Below are 19936 nucleotides of genomic sequence, written 5' to 3'. Positions count from 1 at the left end.
TTTATAAATTAAAAGTATATATGAATTTTAATTTTTATAAAAATTAAATGGGTTATTATAATTCAAACCGAACCCGCAAAAATCCAAATTGAACCGAACCCGCAAAAATCCGAATAGAACATATCCAAACCGAACCAAATGATACCCGAATGTAAATCTTTAATCAAATATAAGAGAAAATATATCGATAACAAAATGAGTATTGTTTATACTATTTAACTACATCATAGTTAAAAGAAACTCACCTTGCGCGGATTATCATCTAGTATTATATATTTGTTAAAATTATACATTATATATGAATGTTTTAATATGAAACTTTATTTTTTTTTAAACACCACAATTCTTCTAATGTTTCATACCATCAATTATCTTCCACATCTACTTAAATGGTTTCATATCGGCTATATAGTCAAAGGCCGCCACTAGTGAATTTCTTGTGAGAATGAATTTTTTTTTGTTTAGTAGGAAAGACTGTAATGAGGAAAGATGTTAAAGCACATCTCTTTTCATATATGCAAGGTGATGAGCCTGTAGAGTTTACCTACAATCTTTTGAAATATTAACTATTTTTCCAAAAAGAAAAATACTTAATGAGTCAAATATTTACGAAACTATGATCCCTAATTTAGTGGTATATTAGACATAAACATTTTCCTAAGAAACTCGAATCAACTACATTTTTAAAGCAGTAATTTGCTGAAATAAATCCATGGCTACAATTTATAACATTGCATATCTACTTATTTTTTTATTCACCTATTGACATAGTAAAATAATACATGTAAAGAAAGATTAAAACATGCTGAACACTACTCCATGTTACGGATCATAACAAATGGATCCTTTAAAATATACAATCTGACCATTCCTTTTTTTTTAAATCTCGAAGAGTACTCGAATCAACATGGACCGTTAAATTACAATCAGGGTTCAATGCAAATTTATGTCTCGGGTTACAGCAAAGAAAACGAATATGTTCTTTTAAAATTGATTTAGCATGGAGTCTTAAAATTTATGCCATATGAATGAATAACAGGGTTATTATTATTATAACTTTAGATAATACGAATGAATAACTAATTTATTATAACATATGATGTGAACAAATTACTCTAATTAGTTAAAACAGTTAGTATGGACTCACTTGATTGTTACCAAGAACACTTTTATCGTTTATAGTTGGATAACTATGATTATTTGACAGTCGTATATACTCTAATTAGAAAAAAACAGTAAGTATGATACCATATGAATTCGTTAGATTCTAAATCTAATGTTCACATACATTTGTCCATGTAATTACTTGGATACAAAATGAACAAAATCTTAATGTCACTAGAAACAAATGCATAGACCATATGTTGCGGAGTTATGATCAAATTACTTTTGAGTATATGTTAATGTCAACTCATTTTTATGATATTGACTGCTAGTGAGATTGTTTTAACACATTTTTAATAGGCTTAATATGGCTCATATTATTTTGATAAGGCTATTGTCCAAGTTAGAGTATATATCACAGTTAAATTTTTTTATCCTTTATCCTTGATGCCGCCAATGATCATATATGATGGTCTAAAAGCATATGTGGCCGACAGATATATAAAAATGGTCCACTCCTCAAAAGAAAAATAATAGTAATTATTAGTAAAAATGATTAATCTTTGTGTTTTTGATTATCTATCTAACTTTGCTTAAGTTGCAAAAGCAATCTGTAATTATTGAAAGTAAGTGGTTAAAATTGTGAGTGCTCTGCAGCTTTACTTATCCCCACTTCACTAAAATCAAAACAATCAAGGTTTGGTTAACATTTTGAATATCACAGGCTTATCTCCACTCCAATAATCTAAATATGTTATTCCCTCCATTTAAAAAAATAAATAAATTTTGATTATAAATATATTATTATTTATGATTAACTATTTCTAACAGTTTTTAACCAATAAATTTCAGTAAAACAATTAATTTGTTTAAAATTTTACTATTACCTTACAAAAAATATTTTTTGAAATATTATTTTTCTAAGATCTGGATATTTTAAATGGAGAGAGTAATATATTTTTTCTTTATGTATATAATCCACAAAAATGTTATAAATACTATAGAATATATATACATATATATATGGTATATAAATAAAAAGTCACATATATTTATATATATTATTTTTGCATATGTTAATTATATATCATAATCATTTATAATTTCTACGATGATTAATCAATTTGTATGTTTTGATTAATATTTATTAATTTTATTTTAAAATAAAGAAAACTTTTAATCTGAAATATATCATTTAAATTTACCACTGCTCAATTTAAAAATCCACATCTAAAAAACTTGTGTCGTTGTATATAGAATAGGAAGGAAGAATCCAACAGGGGACTTGGACAGTGTTACATGAGCGATATATTAAGATCAAGTTCCTGTGAATAATATCAAGAACATAAAATATCTTATTAACAAGATCTCTAAAGTGAGAAGGTAAAAGAGTGGAACCCATGTGTGAGATGGTAAGAGGTGAGCCGTCAGCATTCGGAACATCTCTTTCGTGATAAGGTTGATGGAGCAAGAGATTATTGAGATCAGGTAATGTGATGTGTTGCTCCGGTGTCTGAGCAGCTGGTTGTTGGCAGTTTTTGGTGAGATCGACAATCTCCATATTAGCCCTTGATTGCTAAGGACTTGTTGTAGTAGAAACATAAATGATGAAAAGAATATTGGAATTTACATTGTCGTAGAAAATGTGCATAAAGAGGTAATAAAGTAAATGCATCGTATGCTTGGTCACATCTTCTCAGCTATGTTCCAAGCAGTTGTTTTCAAAACCAGATCGATTTGATCGTGACTTGTTGAAGAAGGTGAGTTCGGCTCCATTTAAAATTTGGATTTGAGAAAAATGATAAAATTGGTTAATTGTCAAAAATATTACACATTTTGACCATTTTTCTGACCAACCAAAATGGTCAAAAATAATTGTGACCATACTCTCCCCAATTTGTGATCAATACGAAAAATGGTTAAAAAATGGTCAGAATTTATTAACCAAAATATATAGTCAAAAAGTGGTCAGAAAATATATTATATTTTGACCATATTTCTGACCACTCGAAATGGTCAAAAATAGTTATGACCAAATTCCAACCATTCTGTGATGAATAAGAAATATGGTCAGAAAATGGTTAGAACTTTTTGACAGAAAATATAGTCAAAAGATGGTCAGAAAATTTTGACCATATTCTTACCATTTTCTGAGAATATATGTAGTTTAACCTAGATCTTAAATCTACGTTTCTCTTAGTTGAAAGACCTCCTCATTCCTTTTCTATTTCTCTGTTTTTTTTCCTACTTTGCTAGTTCATCATCATAACCTCTCTTTCTTTTATTGCAGGTCCGATGGAAATGCTTCAGTGTTATTGCTTTCATCGTTATCCTCTACCCTTTTTAGGGTGAGATCCATATTTTGTGTTTAAAGAACTGTTATTTAGTATCATACTTTGTAAATGAGTATAGAACTGAACCTGATTGATATACCTAAATCTGGATTACAGATGTTTGGTTTTTGTTTTATTTTTTGTTTTATTTTTTGTTTTATAGTCTCATATTAATTTAGTTTTTCAATTGTTCTAATTTATGTTATCATTTTTGTCAAAACACAACTAAGGCAGTTTACTTTATTGAGACCATGGAGAAAACGAAGACTAAGAAGAACGAAGAAAAACTAAGAAGAACGGAGGAATCAATTGACATGGCACTCCATTTTGTTTCTACTATTGCTTTTTAATATATGTATTCTTTTTGTTAGAACACTTGTTCTCATGTTGCTAAATTTTATTTTCTTCTGTCAAATAAAATAACATTTATTTCATATTTATTCGACTTTCAGTACTTTTTACTATTTTCATGTTATTATTATAATTATTTAATTTAAACAATTACTCTGGTAAACGATTAACTAGTAATCAAAAAAATTAACACAAGTAATGGTGAGAAACCCATCAGTAAATGGATAACTATTTTTGACCATTTTCTGACGTTTGTTTTTGACGACATTCCCGACCTCTTAATATGGTCAGACATTTATGACCACTTTCTGATCATTGTGAATTTCTGACGGAACTTTTTTGACGATTGTATATGGTCACAAAGTGGTCAAAATATGGTGTTTCTGACCACTTTCTTGTAGTGTAAAAACTAATAAAATCGGTGATTCGGGTCAATATTAAAACTGATTTTTAAAAATCAATATATAATTAATGTGTTCTCAATTGTTATTGAAATTTAATATTTGAAACTATATAACTGATTTTTTATTTAGTTTTATTTTCTTAAGAAAAAATATTAATATAAATATATATTTAGCTCTCATATACTATTCTTATTTTATCATATTTATAAAATTTGGGACTTTAATTGTAAGAACAAATGAATAACGAAATTTGAACGGTCAATCACTTGATTTTTAAGAATTCAATTTACATGCACTTGTTTACGTGTATAGCTAGATTTATAGTTACTGTATTTTAACTAATAAAAGAAAACAGAAAACATATCATATCATATATAAAACTATTTTAGATTTGTATGTAAATATATGTGTTCAGAAAAAATATATATTAGAAAGGTTAAAATAGAAAATCTGGTTTGACCAAATGAACCCGTCTAACTAGTCAAACAATAGCTATACCAAATCGGTGTCTGATTCGGTTTTCAAAAAGTTGGATCCAAGTTTATTTCACATTCAGCTTCTCTGACGAAAATAAAAGAAGGTGATTAGTCGATTTAATTACTTAATCGTAAAATCTAAGAAAACACACATTCCGCAGGTAAGCCCTTTGAACAAAAGGCTGAAAGAATCGTCTAAAAAAAACTGGTGCTATATTCTGATTTTTGATACACTGGTCACTCAAGATTGGAAGCAGAAGGAGCTAGGAGGTTATTAAGATGTGATATTTGACAACTTGGGTTTTGAAAATGTGATACTTGAGACTGACGTAAGAGTTGTTCAAGCTATTCACACACCTGTAGATTTGCCAAGACTTATGGGTAAGGTAGATGTACAAAGAACAAATTGTTGGAACTTAACCGAACTAGGCCAAAGATTCAACAAAACAGTTCATCACAAGGCACAGTCAAATCAACATTTCAGCCCTAAACCCATAAGAAGAAATCAAAGAATAGTATTTCAACACAAGAATAGTATCAACATCACTTCTAAAGAAACCAAATAAAAAACAATTCAAAACGTATTATAACCTTATATAGTAGTGGTTTTAATTAGAGCAAGGCAATTTCCTCAAATCTTTACAGTTAAAAAATAATGACAAAAAAAAATCCTTCAAATTCTCTCTCCCCCCTGGTTTACAGAGAAGGTCCACTATAACCTGGACCGGCTCTCTTAATCTTCCCCATCTCCATTTCACGTGTGGTTTGGCCCTCGCTGCTTGAACCAGACGGGTAAAGTCCGTAGTCACTTGTTGGATTACTGTACTCACCCGTGGCGTTGTACTCTTGAGTTCCAAGTGCCATTTTCCTAAACTTCTTCATGTCTTCATTGTATTGGCTCGAGTCGTAATCAGTGCTTCCTCCATATGAGCTGTATACATTGCTTTGACCTGGTCTCATCCCTTCGTTGAGATCTGAAAGCGATACGTTTCCTTCTAACGCACGCACAATCTGCTCGTTTTTTTTTAAACACAAACCATTCACTCCATTAGGCATTATAAAGAATATATACTTAGACAAAGAAAACACATATAATAAGTGGAGGTAAGAAAATATGGCCAATTATTCGGACAAGACAGCTTCTATTCAACTGGTCTTGTCTAGATACGTATAAAATATGCAAAACCGAGCTGAACCGAAATGTCATACCTAAATCAAACCATTGTTTTCTTCCGAACCAAACCGATAAAAAAACAAATGATTTCACACCTAAGAGAAAATGATGATTGGGGTCAAAGTAAGATTACCTGGCTCATGCGAGGTCTGCGGCGAGCTGAATGGCGAACACAAGCCGCAGCACAAGCGACCATGCGAGCCATCTCCTCTCTGTCATACTCATTATTCATCTTTGCATCAGCTAAACCCTCAAAGTCTCCTTGTTCAGATGCTCGGTTAAGCAATGGACGTGCCTGTTTCCACCATTCATACATAACATTAGCTTCATTCAACACTCAAAGTATAAACAAATCATGTCATAGTAAGTAAGTACCCAGTCAACTAAGCTGTCATCTACATAGACATTGTTGGCATCAACGGGTCGACGTCCGGTAATGAGCTCCAAAAGCACAACGCCAAATGAGAAAACATCAGACTTCTCCGTCAGCTTTCCGCTTGCAGCGTACTCAGGAGCCAAATACCCAAACGTTCCCATCACACGTGTCGACACATGAGTGTTTGTATCAGAAGCAATCTTAGCAAGACCAAAATCAGCAACCTGAAATATATATATATATAGAATAGCTTCAGTAACCAAACATAAAAAAAAAAACACTCCACCAACATATAACAGAATAAAAGATAGATCATTACCTTAGCTTCAAACTTGAAATCTATCAATATATTAGCAGCCTTGATATCACGGTGAATGATTTTAGGATTGCCTACAAACACAAATGCCTCATAAACAAACCACATACTGTATTATACCAAACATCTATTAAATTTCAGATTAAAAGACTTACAATCTTCATGAAGATACGAAAGTCCTTTAGCAGATCCAAGAGCAATCTTCAATCTGGTCCTCCATTCCATTGTAGGTCGTCCCTCACCTAAAAAACAAATTCAAAATTTTACTAATCGGCAAAACAAATCAATGTAATAAAAAAAAAAGTATAGTATTTTTCTAACCATGGAGGTGAAACTCGAGATTGTTGTTAGGAACGAACTCATAGACAAGTAATCTTTTAGCACCAGCGATGCAATAACCAACAAGAGAAACCAAATGCCTGTGGTGAACTCTGCTGATGATCTCAACCTCCGCCTGGAACTCTCTCTCTCCCTGACCACTCCCTACTTTCAACTGCTTCACGGCAACTTCTTTCCCACTAGGCAACACACCTTTGTGCACGTAACCGAACCCTCCTTGTCCCAACAGATTAGCCTCAGAGAAGCCGTTCGTGGCCCTTGCTAGCTCCTCGTATGTGAAAGTGCTTTTGGAGAAGCCTAACACGAGCCCTGGAGACGGTGGAGGAAGAACTGGACGGTCCGAGTAGTCGGAGCCGCCGCTGCTGCTCATGAAAGGAGGTGGTGGAGGTGGAGGAGGTTGCCGTGGTGGAGATGGAGCCTTAGGTGGTGGTAGTGGTGGTAGTGACGTCACCACATGATCTGACGGTGGTAACGCGTTTTGTTGGCGCCATTGTTGCTGTTGTCCACCGTAAGGTCCTCCAGCTGTAAATATAATAACATTCCAAATCTCAAAATCGGACTCATTGAAATTGCAAAAATAGATTGAAATATTATTATCATTTCGCATTAAAAATTGATACTACTTTGTAACAAATCAAAATATCATTTTTACAAAAAGATTGAATGAATACCTTTGGGACCAGGAGGAGGTGGTGGAGGAACATAGTAAGCATCTTCTTCATCTCTTCTTCGTTTCTTCTTACAAAGGAGACAAATCAGAGTCACTATCACAAGCAGAGCCACTCCTCCTATGGCGATTCCGACCACCACTCCTGTTGATAAACCGTCGGAAGAAGAAGAAGAGGGCGGAGACGGCGAAGATGGAGTTCGAGGAGATGATCCTCCTCCGCTGCCGCCGCCACCGCCACTTGAGGGATTGGACGGTGGTCCTGGGGATGATGGAGGGTTTCGAGAAGGGGATCCAGGAGGAGTAATAGGTGCGGGGGGAGATCCCGGCGTAGTTGGAGCGGGTGGAGACGGCTGAGGAAGAGGAGGCGAAGATCCCGGCGTAGATGGAGTGGGTGGAGATGGAGGAGGAGCAGAAGGTATAGAGGGAGAAGACGGAGGAGGAGATGTGGGAAGAGTGGCTGGCGGCGGAGGAGAAGAGGGTGTGGTGGGAGGAGGAGCGGAAGCTGGAGGAGGAGTGGTGATTGTGGAGTTTGATGGTGGAGATGGTGGCGAACCAGTCCCCGGAGACGGCGCCGTGGACATGTTTGCTTCTTTGGATCTAAATCAAAAAAGGCAAAGGAAGAGAGAATCTTAAAAGGAAGCAGGAGGAGAGAGGAGACTAGAGGAGAGTTAATTGAGTTTTTTCTTTTCGACAGGAGAGTTAATTGAGTTTTTTTATGTTTTAACTACGGGAATGATTTTTCGGACAATAGAGCTGTTTCGGGGTCCCACACGATTCATCCGCGTTATTTATTTATATGTTAGTATTATCTTTTTAACGTTTGCGCGTAATGTATGTTCATTTTAACAAATTTGTAAACAAATAATGTGGAAATGCGATTAATATACTTTCTTTATTTTAAAGATTAATTTTTTTTGTGGAGAAATAAACTGTATGACAATCGATCTTTGCCAAAATGCGATGTGGACTAAACTATGCATTTAATAAGACTTTTTAGGGCCCATTTGGCCATCGATCTTCTGCTATATTAACATGGATGAAAAGGAGAAAAAAACAAGAAAAAAGGTAGAGTATCACACCAGGAAGTGGAAAAAGTAATGTGAAATCGTAATTTTGTTTGGAAAAAAATTTATGTGAATTAAAGGATATGATGTAGAATTGTAGATTGTATTATTCTGCGAAAAAGATTTTACAAATGCAACAAATTATTTAAGAGATCTTTTGGTAACATTTTTAGAAAGAAATACGTATACTGTACACAACTTATCTACAAAAATAAAATAAAATAAAATAAAATAAAGAAGAAACATTTTTAGAAAATATAAAATTGAATTAAAGGAGAAGGCATAATGACATTTTTTTACATGTGTGGAAAATAGTTGGAATTCTTCTTGCTCCAAAGCAAAGAAAACAGCTGGACTCTTGCATCAAAGCACATATTCAAGGCCACCTATTACATTGACGTTCCTCCTAATTTGTTATTGTTATCTAAAAATCAAGTTACACACAAATAATCCACTAACAAATACTAGTATTATAGTTAATCAAATTTGCTTAGTGTCTTCTAATCGATGATTAAGGTTCTTAATAACATGTTAATTATATTATGGGAGTCGGTCTCCAGATTTCCAGATAAAATGTCTTTTGCTCTTTAGTTAGGTTAAATAAGTTTCTGAAAGTAATTAGTATATTGTATCCAGTCAATGGCCTATCATTTGATTTGTGTATTTTAAAATAACCGACGACAAGCGCCGAATCTTAAGAAACCAAAATCAACGCGGCGTAGCGATGATAACTTGTCAAATTGGTTTGGTGTTTTTGGCGGTCAAATTGGTTCCACTCCCTATTGATTGATTACAAATACAAGAGGTACTCTGGTTTGAATACGAACCAATTTTATTTTAAACACAAGTTTAGTAAATTTTGATTGTATCCTAATCTTTCAATAGACTACATGACCCTCCAATCAATGAACCTAAGTACATGATGTCAATGAACAAATAAATATAATTTGAGTCAATAAATATGCAAAGTCTCATATTGTTTAAAGTATTCATAATAAACAAATGTAAAATAATAATAACAATAAAGATGTAACTTGTTTTATTAGACTGGGAGATGGAGTTTGCATTGGTGTATAGGTTGGGAGTGTCAAGTGTTGTCTGGGGTTGTATTTTTGTGTGAAGGGGATAAGTTGTGTGTGTAAGTAAACGAGAGGACGAGACTCACGAAAGGGATGGGTAAGATTAGACAAGAAACATGATCGTAGATTGCAAAGTCACACGATTATTTATTTACAAGAAGAAGAAAACTAGTTAGATTTGGTTTTTTTTTTCTATCATAATATATTATAAAAGCCCAAAAGGTCAGAAAATCAATAATTACAACATGCCCGAATGAACAAAGCCCAAAACCAAAGACAAAACAAACAGCCCAAATGAAAACCGTGATCCACACATGACCGACACCGCCTCCACGTGTCGAAACCGCCCACCAAAGAGACGCGTGTTTCCACATGCAGAGCCACCGTCTCCACCGACTGGAAAACGCCGCTGGAACCGCAGCCCAAAACTCCGCCGGAGACACGAGCCACCGATTTCATTCCCAAATGAAGCTCGTCGCTGAACATCAAGACAAGTAAACTCCGGATTCAACCGGGACACCACCAGGACCACCGAAAACATTTCCAACGACTGTATTGGAAATCTCGGGATTCGGGATCAATACAAATCCGCCGCAGCTTCGGAGAGCATTCGTCGAAGGAATCGAAGCTCACCCGAACTCGGCCACCAAACACATCGCGACCACTCCACCTCAGCTTGAGCACTTCCATGGAAATGAAAGCCGGCGGTCACTACCAAATATGAACCGGCGCGGCCCCAGAGTCTAAGACAGATATCCATCACACAAAAGATGTGATACTGGAGGCTAAAGACCGGACAAAGCGGCTCAACGGACCAACTATGCCGGGAGAAGAAGAAAAGCAAAGCGAAAGAAAAGAAAAATAGGAAACAGGGCCGGACCGATGGTGGCCGTAGGGGCCCACGCCGTCAGCCGGAAACGAGAATTACGGTGGTTTTATTTCTAGAGAGAGGTCAGAGCCTTTTCTAGAGAGAGGTTCTTACCAAAGAGTTTTTTGTGGCCAATAGTTAGTTAGTTAGTTTTGGTTATTCAACAATATAATACATTCGAGTTGTGTGAAAAATCATATAAAATAAAAAAAAAGTGCAAGTGGTCTACTGGTTAATATGGCCGACTATGTCGCCTCGAACCTTTGAAAATGATCAAATATGGAAGTCTAAGACTCCTGGATCATATGGTGGGCTGGACCCCCAATTTTATTTATGTTATTTAAATTTCTGCAATTTAAGTTTACGCAATTTAAATTTTTTGCATTTATTTTATGCTTTTAATTTCTGCATTTAAATTATGCTTTTAATTCTCGTCTATATTATATTATTATTCTATGATACAGTAATCATGTAGAATTTGACAAAACTCGAAATTAATGCCCTGGATATTACGGGAAATAATTATATGACCTGGGCAGTAGGTGCAAGAATGCACCTAAGAGGTAGCGGGCTTTTGGAAACCATCGATAATACTAAAACGGTGTCGGATGAGAAAAAGGCTAAAGCCATGATATTTTTACGACACCACATACATGATGGTTTAAAAGATGAATATATTACAAAAGAGGATCCTGGGGACCTCTGGCAATCTCTTAAAGAGAGGTTTGATCACCAGAAGTATGTGATCTTACCAAAAGCCAAACACGAGTGGATCCATCTCCGGTTCCAGGACTACAAAAGTGTAAGTGAGTTTAATTCCGCTATGTTCGGAATTACTTCAAGGATGATGTTATGTGGAGAGAAAATAAGTGATTATGATATGATCGAGAAAACTCTCTCCACGTTCCATCCTGAAAATGTAGTCCTGCAGCAACAGTACCGGGTGAATGGATTTAAGCGTTATTCGGAGTTGATGCAAATCCTCCTTGTAGCGGAACAAAATAACCAACTCGTGTTATTAAACCATCAAGCTCGTCCCACTGGATCTGCTCCATTCCCCGAAGTGAATGTTGCATCATCCAGTTATGATAATTGGAGAGGACGAGGACGTGGACGTGGTCGAGGTCGAAATCATGGTCGTGGGAGAGGACGAGGAAGAAGATTCCGTCCGTATGATGAAAGAAATAAAAAGGACTCCCAAGAGAATGAAAGGGGCCGGGATGATAAAAGGCAAACAGAAAAGGTTTGCTACAGATGCGGCATGAAAGGTCATTGGGTACGTACTTGTCGTACGCCAAGACACTTAGCCGATCTGTATAGAGAATCCCAAAAGGGAAAAGAGAAAAGTGGAGGTGAAACGAATTTCATCTCTGATGAACCCGGGCCATCCTTTCATGGTTTAGATGATGATACTCATCTCGACGTATCAGATTTTCTGGTTGAGCCTGAAAACATCGATGTGTGATATAAGATCGATGTGATATAAGTTTACTGTATTATAGTATCGTTATCTTTTGTTTTGTAAAATAGATGTTATGTTTTCATGTTTATATTTAATAATATATGTTTTATAAATATTTTAAATTCAGAAAGAATGCCAGACTTTGAGACTATGGATGGAGATATGTGCTTGGCGGATAGTGCGTCAACGCACACAATAATTAAAGATAGAAAATATTTCTCCAGTCTCAAAATGAAAGATTACGCTGGAAGCGTAAGTACAATATCTGGTAATGCAAAGATTATTATGGGATCTGGTAGAGCGAAATTTTCAATGCCAGGGGGAACAATATTTGAAGTAAATGATGCATTGTATTCCCCCAAGTCTCATAGAAACTTGTTAAGTTTTAAGGATATCCGAAAGAATGGATATCATATTGAGACTATGAGTAAAAATGGCATTGAGTTTCTTTGCATTAAGTCCGAGAGGAAAAATATATTGGAAGAGTTAAGAATGTTATCCTCTGGACTATATTGTACAAAAATAAACATGACTGAGTCCTATGCCGTGGTAAACATGAAGTTTACAAATACATTTAAAATCTGGCATGAGAGGCTAGGACACCCTGGTTCAGTCATGATGAGAAAGATAGTGCAAAACTCGAATGGCCATCCGTTGAAACACGGAAAAGTTTTGCAAACGGGCGAGTTTACATGTAAAGCATGTTCTCAAGGAAAGTTTATAACTCGGTCATCACCAGCAAAAGTAGGCAATGAATCACCAATGTTTTTAGAAAGAATACATGGTGATATATGTGGGCCGATTCACCCACCTTGCGGGCCATTTAAGTATTTCATGGTATTGATTGACGCATCTACTAGATGGTCAAGTGTGTGTCTTTTGACAACACGAAATACGGCTTTCGCAAAGTTCATTGCCCAGATAATAAAGCTGAGAACGCAGTTCTCAGAGTATGCCATTAAGAAAGTAAGGCTTGATAATGCTGGTGAGTTTACATCGCAAGCCTTTGATGATTATTGTATGTCAATGGGGATTGATGTAGAGCATCCAGTTCCCCATGTGCATACACAAAATGGCATGGCTGAGTCATTGATAAAACGGTTGCAGTTGATTGCAAGACCGTTAGTCTTGAGAACAAAGCTCCCAATTTCTATATGGGGTCATGCTATTTTGCATGCAGCTGCACTGATTCGGTTGAGACCGAGTGCATATCATAAGTACTCCCCATCACAATTAGCATCTGGGCAAGAGCCAGATGTATCCCATCTCCGTGTTTTTGGGTGTGCGGTCTATGTTCCGATAGCTCCACCACAAAGAACAAAAATGGGCCCACAAAGGAGATTGGGAATATATGTGGGTTATACGTCACCAAGTATTATAAGATATCTGGAACCAGTAACTGGTGATATGTTTACGGCAAGATTCGCCGATTGCCATTTTAATGAGGATGAATTTCCAGCGTTAGGGGGAGGAATTAGAGAAATTCCTAAAGAGATTACTTGGTGTACACAGTCATTGTTACACCTTGATCCCCCTACGAATCAAAGAGAGTTGGAAGTTCAGAAAATTGTGCATTTGCATAAATTGGCAAACCAGTTACCAGATGCGTTCACAGATACGAGAAGGGTGACGAAATCATATATACCCGCTGAAAATGTTCCATCAAGAGTTGTTGTTTCTGGGGAACAAACTGATGGAAACAAAGTAAATGAACCTGGGGTTCAGTTAAAGAGGGGGAGACCAGCGGGTTCTAAAGATAAAAATCCCCGAAAGAAAAAGAAATTGGTTGAGAAAAGTGGAAAGGTTCCAGAAGAATCTGATATTGAAAAATGTCTGAAAGAAGGCATAGATGAAAAGGTTCAAGAAGAACCAAATAAAGATAAGGATCCAGATGACGAGGAGGGAACAGAAAAGTATGAGATTTCCATCAACTACGCCCTTGATCAAAAGTTATTGATCAGAAATAAAATAAAAGATGTTGATGGAATGTTCTCCTTTTCTGTGTCCAAAGAAATCAATCACGAAAGTGATGATCCCGATCCAAGGTCCATTTTAGAATGTCAGAAAAGACATGATTGGGAGGAGTGGAAGAAGGCCATTCAAATTGAATTACTCTCCTTGAATAAAAGAGATGTCTTTGGACCTATTGTCATAACGCCTGAGAATATAAATCCTGTTGGGTATAAGTGGGTATTCGTGAGAAAAAGAAATGAAAAGAATGAAGTAACACGATATAAAGCCCGATTAGTAGCCCAAGGTTTTTCTCAGAGACCGGGAGTTGATTTTGAGGAAACGTATTCCCCGGTAATGGATGCAATTACATTTAGATTTTTGATGAGCCTTACGGCGTCAAAAAGTCTTGAAATGCATCTCATGGACGTTGTGACAGCTTATTTGTATGGATCGTTGGATAATGATATATATATGAGACTCCCTGAAGGATTGAAAATGCCAGGGGCATTGAAAGAAAAATCTAGGGAGGTATGTTCGGTCAAGTTACAGCGATCACTATACGGATTAAAGCAATCCGGACGCATGTGGTACAATCGCTTAAGTGACTATCTCTTGAGTAAAGGATATGTGAACAATGCGATATGTCCCTGCGTTTTTGTTAAGAAATCGTCATCTGGCTTTGTGATCATCGCTGTATATGTAGATGACCTGAACATGATTGGAACTCAAAAGGAGGTTGATGATGCTCGAACTCATATGAAAGAGGAGTTCGAAATGAAAGATCTCGGCAAGACAAAGTTTTGTCTTGGGCTCCAAATAGAGCATCTCCGAGAAGGAATATTTGTGCATCAATCAAACTATACGAAAAGGTTATTGAAACGTTTTCGTATGAACCAAGCGACTCCTTTGAGTACTCCAATGGTTGGCAGATCTCTCAATGTTGAGAGTGATCCTTTTAGACCCTGCGAAGATAGCGAGAAGATATTAGGTCCTGAAGTACCTTATATGAGTGCTATCGGTGGGCTATTATATCTGGCAAACTGTACCAGGCCTGATATTGCTTTTGCAACTAATCTCTTAGCAAGATATAGCTCTGCTCCTACTCACAGGCATTGGAACGGAATAAAGCATTTATTCCGTTATTTACAAGGTACAGTTGATTTAGGGTTAATGTATATTAGAAAACCCGAGTTTGGTATGGTTGGTTTTGCAGATGCAGGATATTTATCAGATCCTCATAAGGCTCGATCGCAAACCGGTTATGTTTTCACAATTGGTGGAACCGCGATCTCTTGGCGGTCCCAAAAACAAACTCTGGTTGCAACATCTTCGAATCATGCAGAGACTATTGCGCTTCACGAAACATGTCGAGAATGTGTGTGGCTGAGATCAATGAGTCACCACATACAAGATTCAAGCGGAATAGTTAACAAGAAAGAGCCAACGAAAGTTTTTGAAGATAACTCGGCTTGCGTCGCTCAACTCAAAGAAGGCTATATTAAGAGCGACAGAACGAAGCACATCCCTCCGAGATTTTTCTCGTACATTCGGGAGCTCGAGAAAAATAAAGAAGTGGATATCGAATATGTACGGTCATGCGACAATCCGGCTGACTTGTTCACCAAGTCTCTTCCGACTACAACATTCCGGAAACATGTCAACGGTATCGGGATGCGGTGTTTGCGTGACTTATGAAGAAAAAGCTATGTCCATTATTCTCAGGGGGAGATTACGTCAGTGTACTCTTTTTCCCTTGTCATGGTTTTTATCCCATTGGGTTTTTCCATGATTAGGTTTTTAACGAGGCACTACGTAATACAAGATGGATAATCAAGGGGGAGTGTTGAAGATAATAACATTGATGATTATCCATCTCTTATTATTTTAGTCTTTTCTGAAAATATCTGGTCTTAACCGACCTTTACTATTCCTATAAATAGGAGTTGTATCAAAGCTGAAAGGATATGATAATTATCGATCACTATCTCTTCCTCTCATGTTTCCATAAAGATACACTCTCAAAATAATTAAACTCACTCTTCTCTCTCTCGTTACTACACCAACAAAACAATATATATATAATAAATATATCAGATATTATTTCTATTACCTTACTTATTATTCACAACAGTTTTATAAAAAACCTCAATTTTTTTTCTCAAAAAATAGACCCATGAAAAGCACCGTATCCCAATGTCAATACTGGCTCTTTTGATCTGGCCAAACTGCCTTGAATAGCTTCAGTCTAGTCAATACTGGCTCTTTTGATCTTTCCAAACTGATTCCATTGTACTACAAAGAAGGTTTTTTTATTGGGAAGTCCATTATATGGTAAACACAAATTTACATTTGTTGGAAAATGCTATTATGTTTGGAAGATAAAACATGTGAGATATCAAAGTAAGTTTTATATCGGATTCAAAGGAGCTCATCGAAGCCATCATTTCAGTTACACGGACATTGAAACTCTATCCTCTACTTTCCTTTTTTGCTCTTTTTCGTATGTGTCAAGAACAGTTAATGGGCCAGCGGATGCAATAGCAAAATCTACCCTTTGTAATTTGAATTCATCTTGAGCCTAGGCCCTTTCTATGAAAATCATTAGTTGCTAAAAAAAAAAGTTTCACATTGGAGAATTAGACAATTTTTTTTTTTTTTAAAGTTAAAAAGGTGACTTTTTCTCTCTCAGGCACTAGTTACGAGAGCACTCTTTACACGCTGGATACTAAGTTGACTTCCTTTCTTATCCAACGTGTTATTTCCTTTTTTACACCTATCCCACAGTAGATCTCGTTTTTTTTTTCAAACCTTTACCACTTTGAGTCTTTAACCGTCGGTCTCTTGGTTGCCTCCCGGTTTCCGTCGTGCTCCAGAACACAACCTCGCCGGGTTCAGCCTCCGACAATTGTCGGCGGGTCAGCCATGATCTTCATGTGCCAGTATCAAGCCTCCTCCGTGTTTATCCTGCAGTTCTCGCTCTGTTGCAACCTTAAAATTGTCGGACAAATGGAGCTCTTACTAGTCTGGTTGTTGTAACTCTCCGATGTTGCCAAGGAGCCGTTTATATCTTTGGGTTGTTATAACCTCCTCACTTTTTGACTCTAGGTCTCTCTATTTGCACTTCCAACAACTCTATCTCTGCATCCCGACAATGGCTTGCCGCTTCTCTCGGTTCGATAAGGAGAAATGGGTGGCTACAACACACACCGAAGCGACCACCAGTTTGTATTCCTGCCAGTGATAATACTGAACTAATTGCTGCCAACAAACTCACCATCCTCGGACGAGTCACAAACCCCTTGCTAAAAAATACAAGAGTGGTGATAAATTTTCTCCCACAAGTATGGGGTCTAGAAGGCCGTGTAGAAGAGAGGGATATGAGACCTGAAAATTTTCAGTTTTGCTTCCGTTCTGAGTATGATTTGCAAGTGGTCTTAAGCAAGGGTCCGTACCACTATAAGAAGTGGATGGTGCTCTTGCAAAGATGGGAACCCACAGGTTCGGAGTCTTTCCCGAACACTATCTCTTTCTGGATCCATATCCATGGTATTCCTCTTCACTTCTGCAATGAACCCACTGTAACCACCATTGGAGAAAACCTTGGTTACCTTGCTGATAAGGTTGTTGATGAAGCTAAAATCCGAGTGGAGTTCAATGGGCTTCAACCGCTGGAGATGAACATGGAGATTAAACTCCCTTCAGATGATATCATCTCTGTGGAATTTAAGTATATAAAGATTGAAAAACACTGTTTTACATGTTTCACTTTGTTCCATGACGATGATAACTGTCCAGTGAAATCTCGCAATGCCCTTCCAATCAAGGAGATGAAACTCGGGATTACGCAACGGATGACACTCCAGCGTACTGAAGCTGATAAACGCCGTCATGATGAGCGCAGAGGCTACCATCGGCCCTCTCACCACTTGGCTCCCATTACAAACCGACGAGAAGAACCTCGACAAAGAAAAAGTCATTACTCTGATCATAAAGACACTCAAATGACCTCAAGAGACTCCAACTCTCTCACACTCAGGAGTCATCGCTCCCAAGATCAGCCTTCACGTTCCTCCCCGCTAGGGGAGAGCAGAAGATCTCATCAAGATGACTCAAGGATCCTCTCGAGTGGGGTTCGGGTCCAGAACATGGACGTCCCTGTGGATCATCGTTCCACCCCTGTAGGAGCTTCCCGATCTCTGTCATCTCATACCCCTTCCCCACGCAACCTCAGAGAAAGATTGGAGTACCCTCTCGGTTCTGGAGAAAAAGGGGGACAATCACTTATATCGTCAGGAGAAAGACGTTATGCGCTTGCTAGGATAGGGGAGGCGGACCCTGACTTGGATGACCATCGTCCAGGGGGACCTTTAAGCTTTGACTCTGCTCGTCTACAAGATGTAGAAATCCAGTTTGATGGACTAACGGAACAAGAATACATCAGTCCCCACCAAGCTGCAGCTACTGACCTGGCAAAAAACATACGAGTCCAATCTACGCAAAGACTCGGAGATAGTAGTGGTCCTATAACCATCAACTTCGGGAGAACTTCACTATCACCTCCAGAGCCCATTCTGTCATCGAAATCAGCTGGGAAGAGGAAATCCACAAAACCTACTACTAAGAAGAAAACAATTAGGAACAGTCCTCTTCAGAGTTTTAACTTGAGGAAGATTAATGTGGGGTGCTTTATTAATCCTCCCCGTAAGAAATTTTGTGTGGAGAAGGATCCATCTTTACCTTGTGATAAGGCTGGTACAAGTACTAATAAACGGATTGCTGGTATGACGAGGGGGACAGATTTTCGGCCTCCTCCACCTCCTCTTCCTTAGCTGTTTTGAGCTGTAATTACCAGTGCTTGGGAGGCGACCTGACAATTCGTCGTTTACGGGAGATTCATAAGAAAATCATCCCAGATATCACCTTTCTTATGGAGACTAAAAATGGTGATGAATTCATCAAACAAAAGACTCTTGATCTCCGCTTCCCCAACTACTTCTCTGTCCCTCGACTGGCCTTAGTGGCGGCTTGACTCTTATGTGGAGAGAAGGAGTTGATCTTACTGTATTAGAGGCTATCCCTAACCTTATTGACACTAAGGTGTCTTTTAAAGGGGTTTCTTCGTATGTCACATTCGTCTACGGTGCAACATCGGCAGCGAATAGGGCTGAATTCTGGACGAAACTGACTGCGGTTGGTCTCGATTGGGATTGTCCTTGGCTATTGACTCGGGATTTCAATGATATACTTGACAACTCAGAGAAGGTGGGAGGCCCAGCCTGGTGGGAGGGATCCTTCACCGCCTTTCGAACTTTTGTCTCTCAATATGGCCTATGGAATCTCAAGCATTCTGGCGATCATTTATCATGGAGGGGGAACAGATACGCTCACTTCATACGCTCCAGATTGGATAGATCACTCACAAACTGTGCCTAGAGTGAACTGTTTCCCATGGAAAGGTGTCGATACCTACGCTTTGAAGGGTCTGACCATAGACCAGTTGTTACTTTCTCTAATGATTCAGTGGCTAAGAAAAATGGAGTGTTCCAGTTTAACAGAGCCCTCACCGAGAACCCAGAAGTAGAGAAGCTAGTTGAGGAGACGTGGAATCATGACCCTGTTGACTCTGTTATAGCTAAACTTAACGCGTGCCGGCGTAATATCATCAAGTGGACTAAGGAGAAAAAGATTAAGCATAACTTGGTGATCACGCAAGCCCAGTTAGACCTGGAAAAGGCCCTCTCAGCGGCATTGCCTAACCATGGCCTCATCGGCTCTCTCACTGATACTCTTCGACAAGCATACAAGGATGAAGAGATGTTCTGGGCTCAGCGTAGTAGGATATCCTGGCTGAAGAATGGAGATATGAAGATCATGAAACCTGTGATGTATTGGGAAAAAAATCTCAAAGGAACGAGATGTTATAGAAGATACATTCCATAGAAAACCATGTGATTGCTGGTACAAGGT

At 37.6% G+C, this 19936-nt stretch overlaps 2 protein-coding genes and 1 long non-coding RNA gene across 4 annotated transcripts; 2 read left to right on the top strand and 1 right to left on the bottom strand.

Moving 5' to 3' along the window:
* Positions 1–3199: 3199 nt before the first annotated feature.
* Positions 3200–3901, top strand: LOC108862761 (uncharacterized). Of its 2 annotated transcripts, none has more exons than XR_008946511.1 (2): positions 3200–3452; positions 3672–3901. It is a non-coding gene; the product is annotated as an uncharacterized LOC108862761 (long non-coding RNA). The 2 variants fall into 2 exon arrangements; XR_001951034.2 differs by having other exon boundaries at positions 3668–3901.
* A 1332-nt stretch (positions 3902–5233) lies between these two features.
* On the bottom strand, positions 5234–8231 carry LOC108862759 (proline-rich receptor-like protein kinase PERK1). Its single transcript, XM_018636993.2, has 7 exons — positions 7545–8231; positions 6856–7395; positions 6690–6776; positions 6538–6608; positions 6218–6442; positions 5976–6137; positions 5234–5679 (listed from the first exon to the last, which is right to left on the bottom strand). Exons 1-7 carry the CDS (start codon positions 8122–8124, stop codon positions 5365–5367), a joined length of 1980 nt encoding a protein of 659 aa, XP_018492495.1. The 5' UTR covers positions 8125–8231; the 3' UTR covers positions 5234–5364.
* A 2873-nt stretch (positions 8232–11104) lies between these two features.
* Positions 11105–12019, top strand: LOC130494854 (uncharacterized). The gene has a single exon (XM_056985672.1). It carries the CDS (start codon positions 11105–11107, stop codon positions 12017–12019), a length of 915 nt encoding a protein of 304 aa, XP_056841652.1.
* Positions 12020–19936: the final 7917 nt, after the last annotated feature.

Source organism: Raphanus sativus, chromosome 5 (assembly GCF_000801105.2).
Source record: "Raphanus sativus cultivar WK10039 chromosome 5, ASM80110v3, whole genome shotgun sequence".
Taxonomy (NCBI): domain Eukaryota; kingdom Viridiplantae; phylum Streptophyta; class Magnoliopsida; order Brassicales; family Brassicaceae; genus Raphanus; species Raphanus sativus.
The sequence above is the reverse complement of the archived record's forward strand: the minus strand, read 5'-3'. Positions and strand labels throughout refer to the sequence as shown.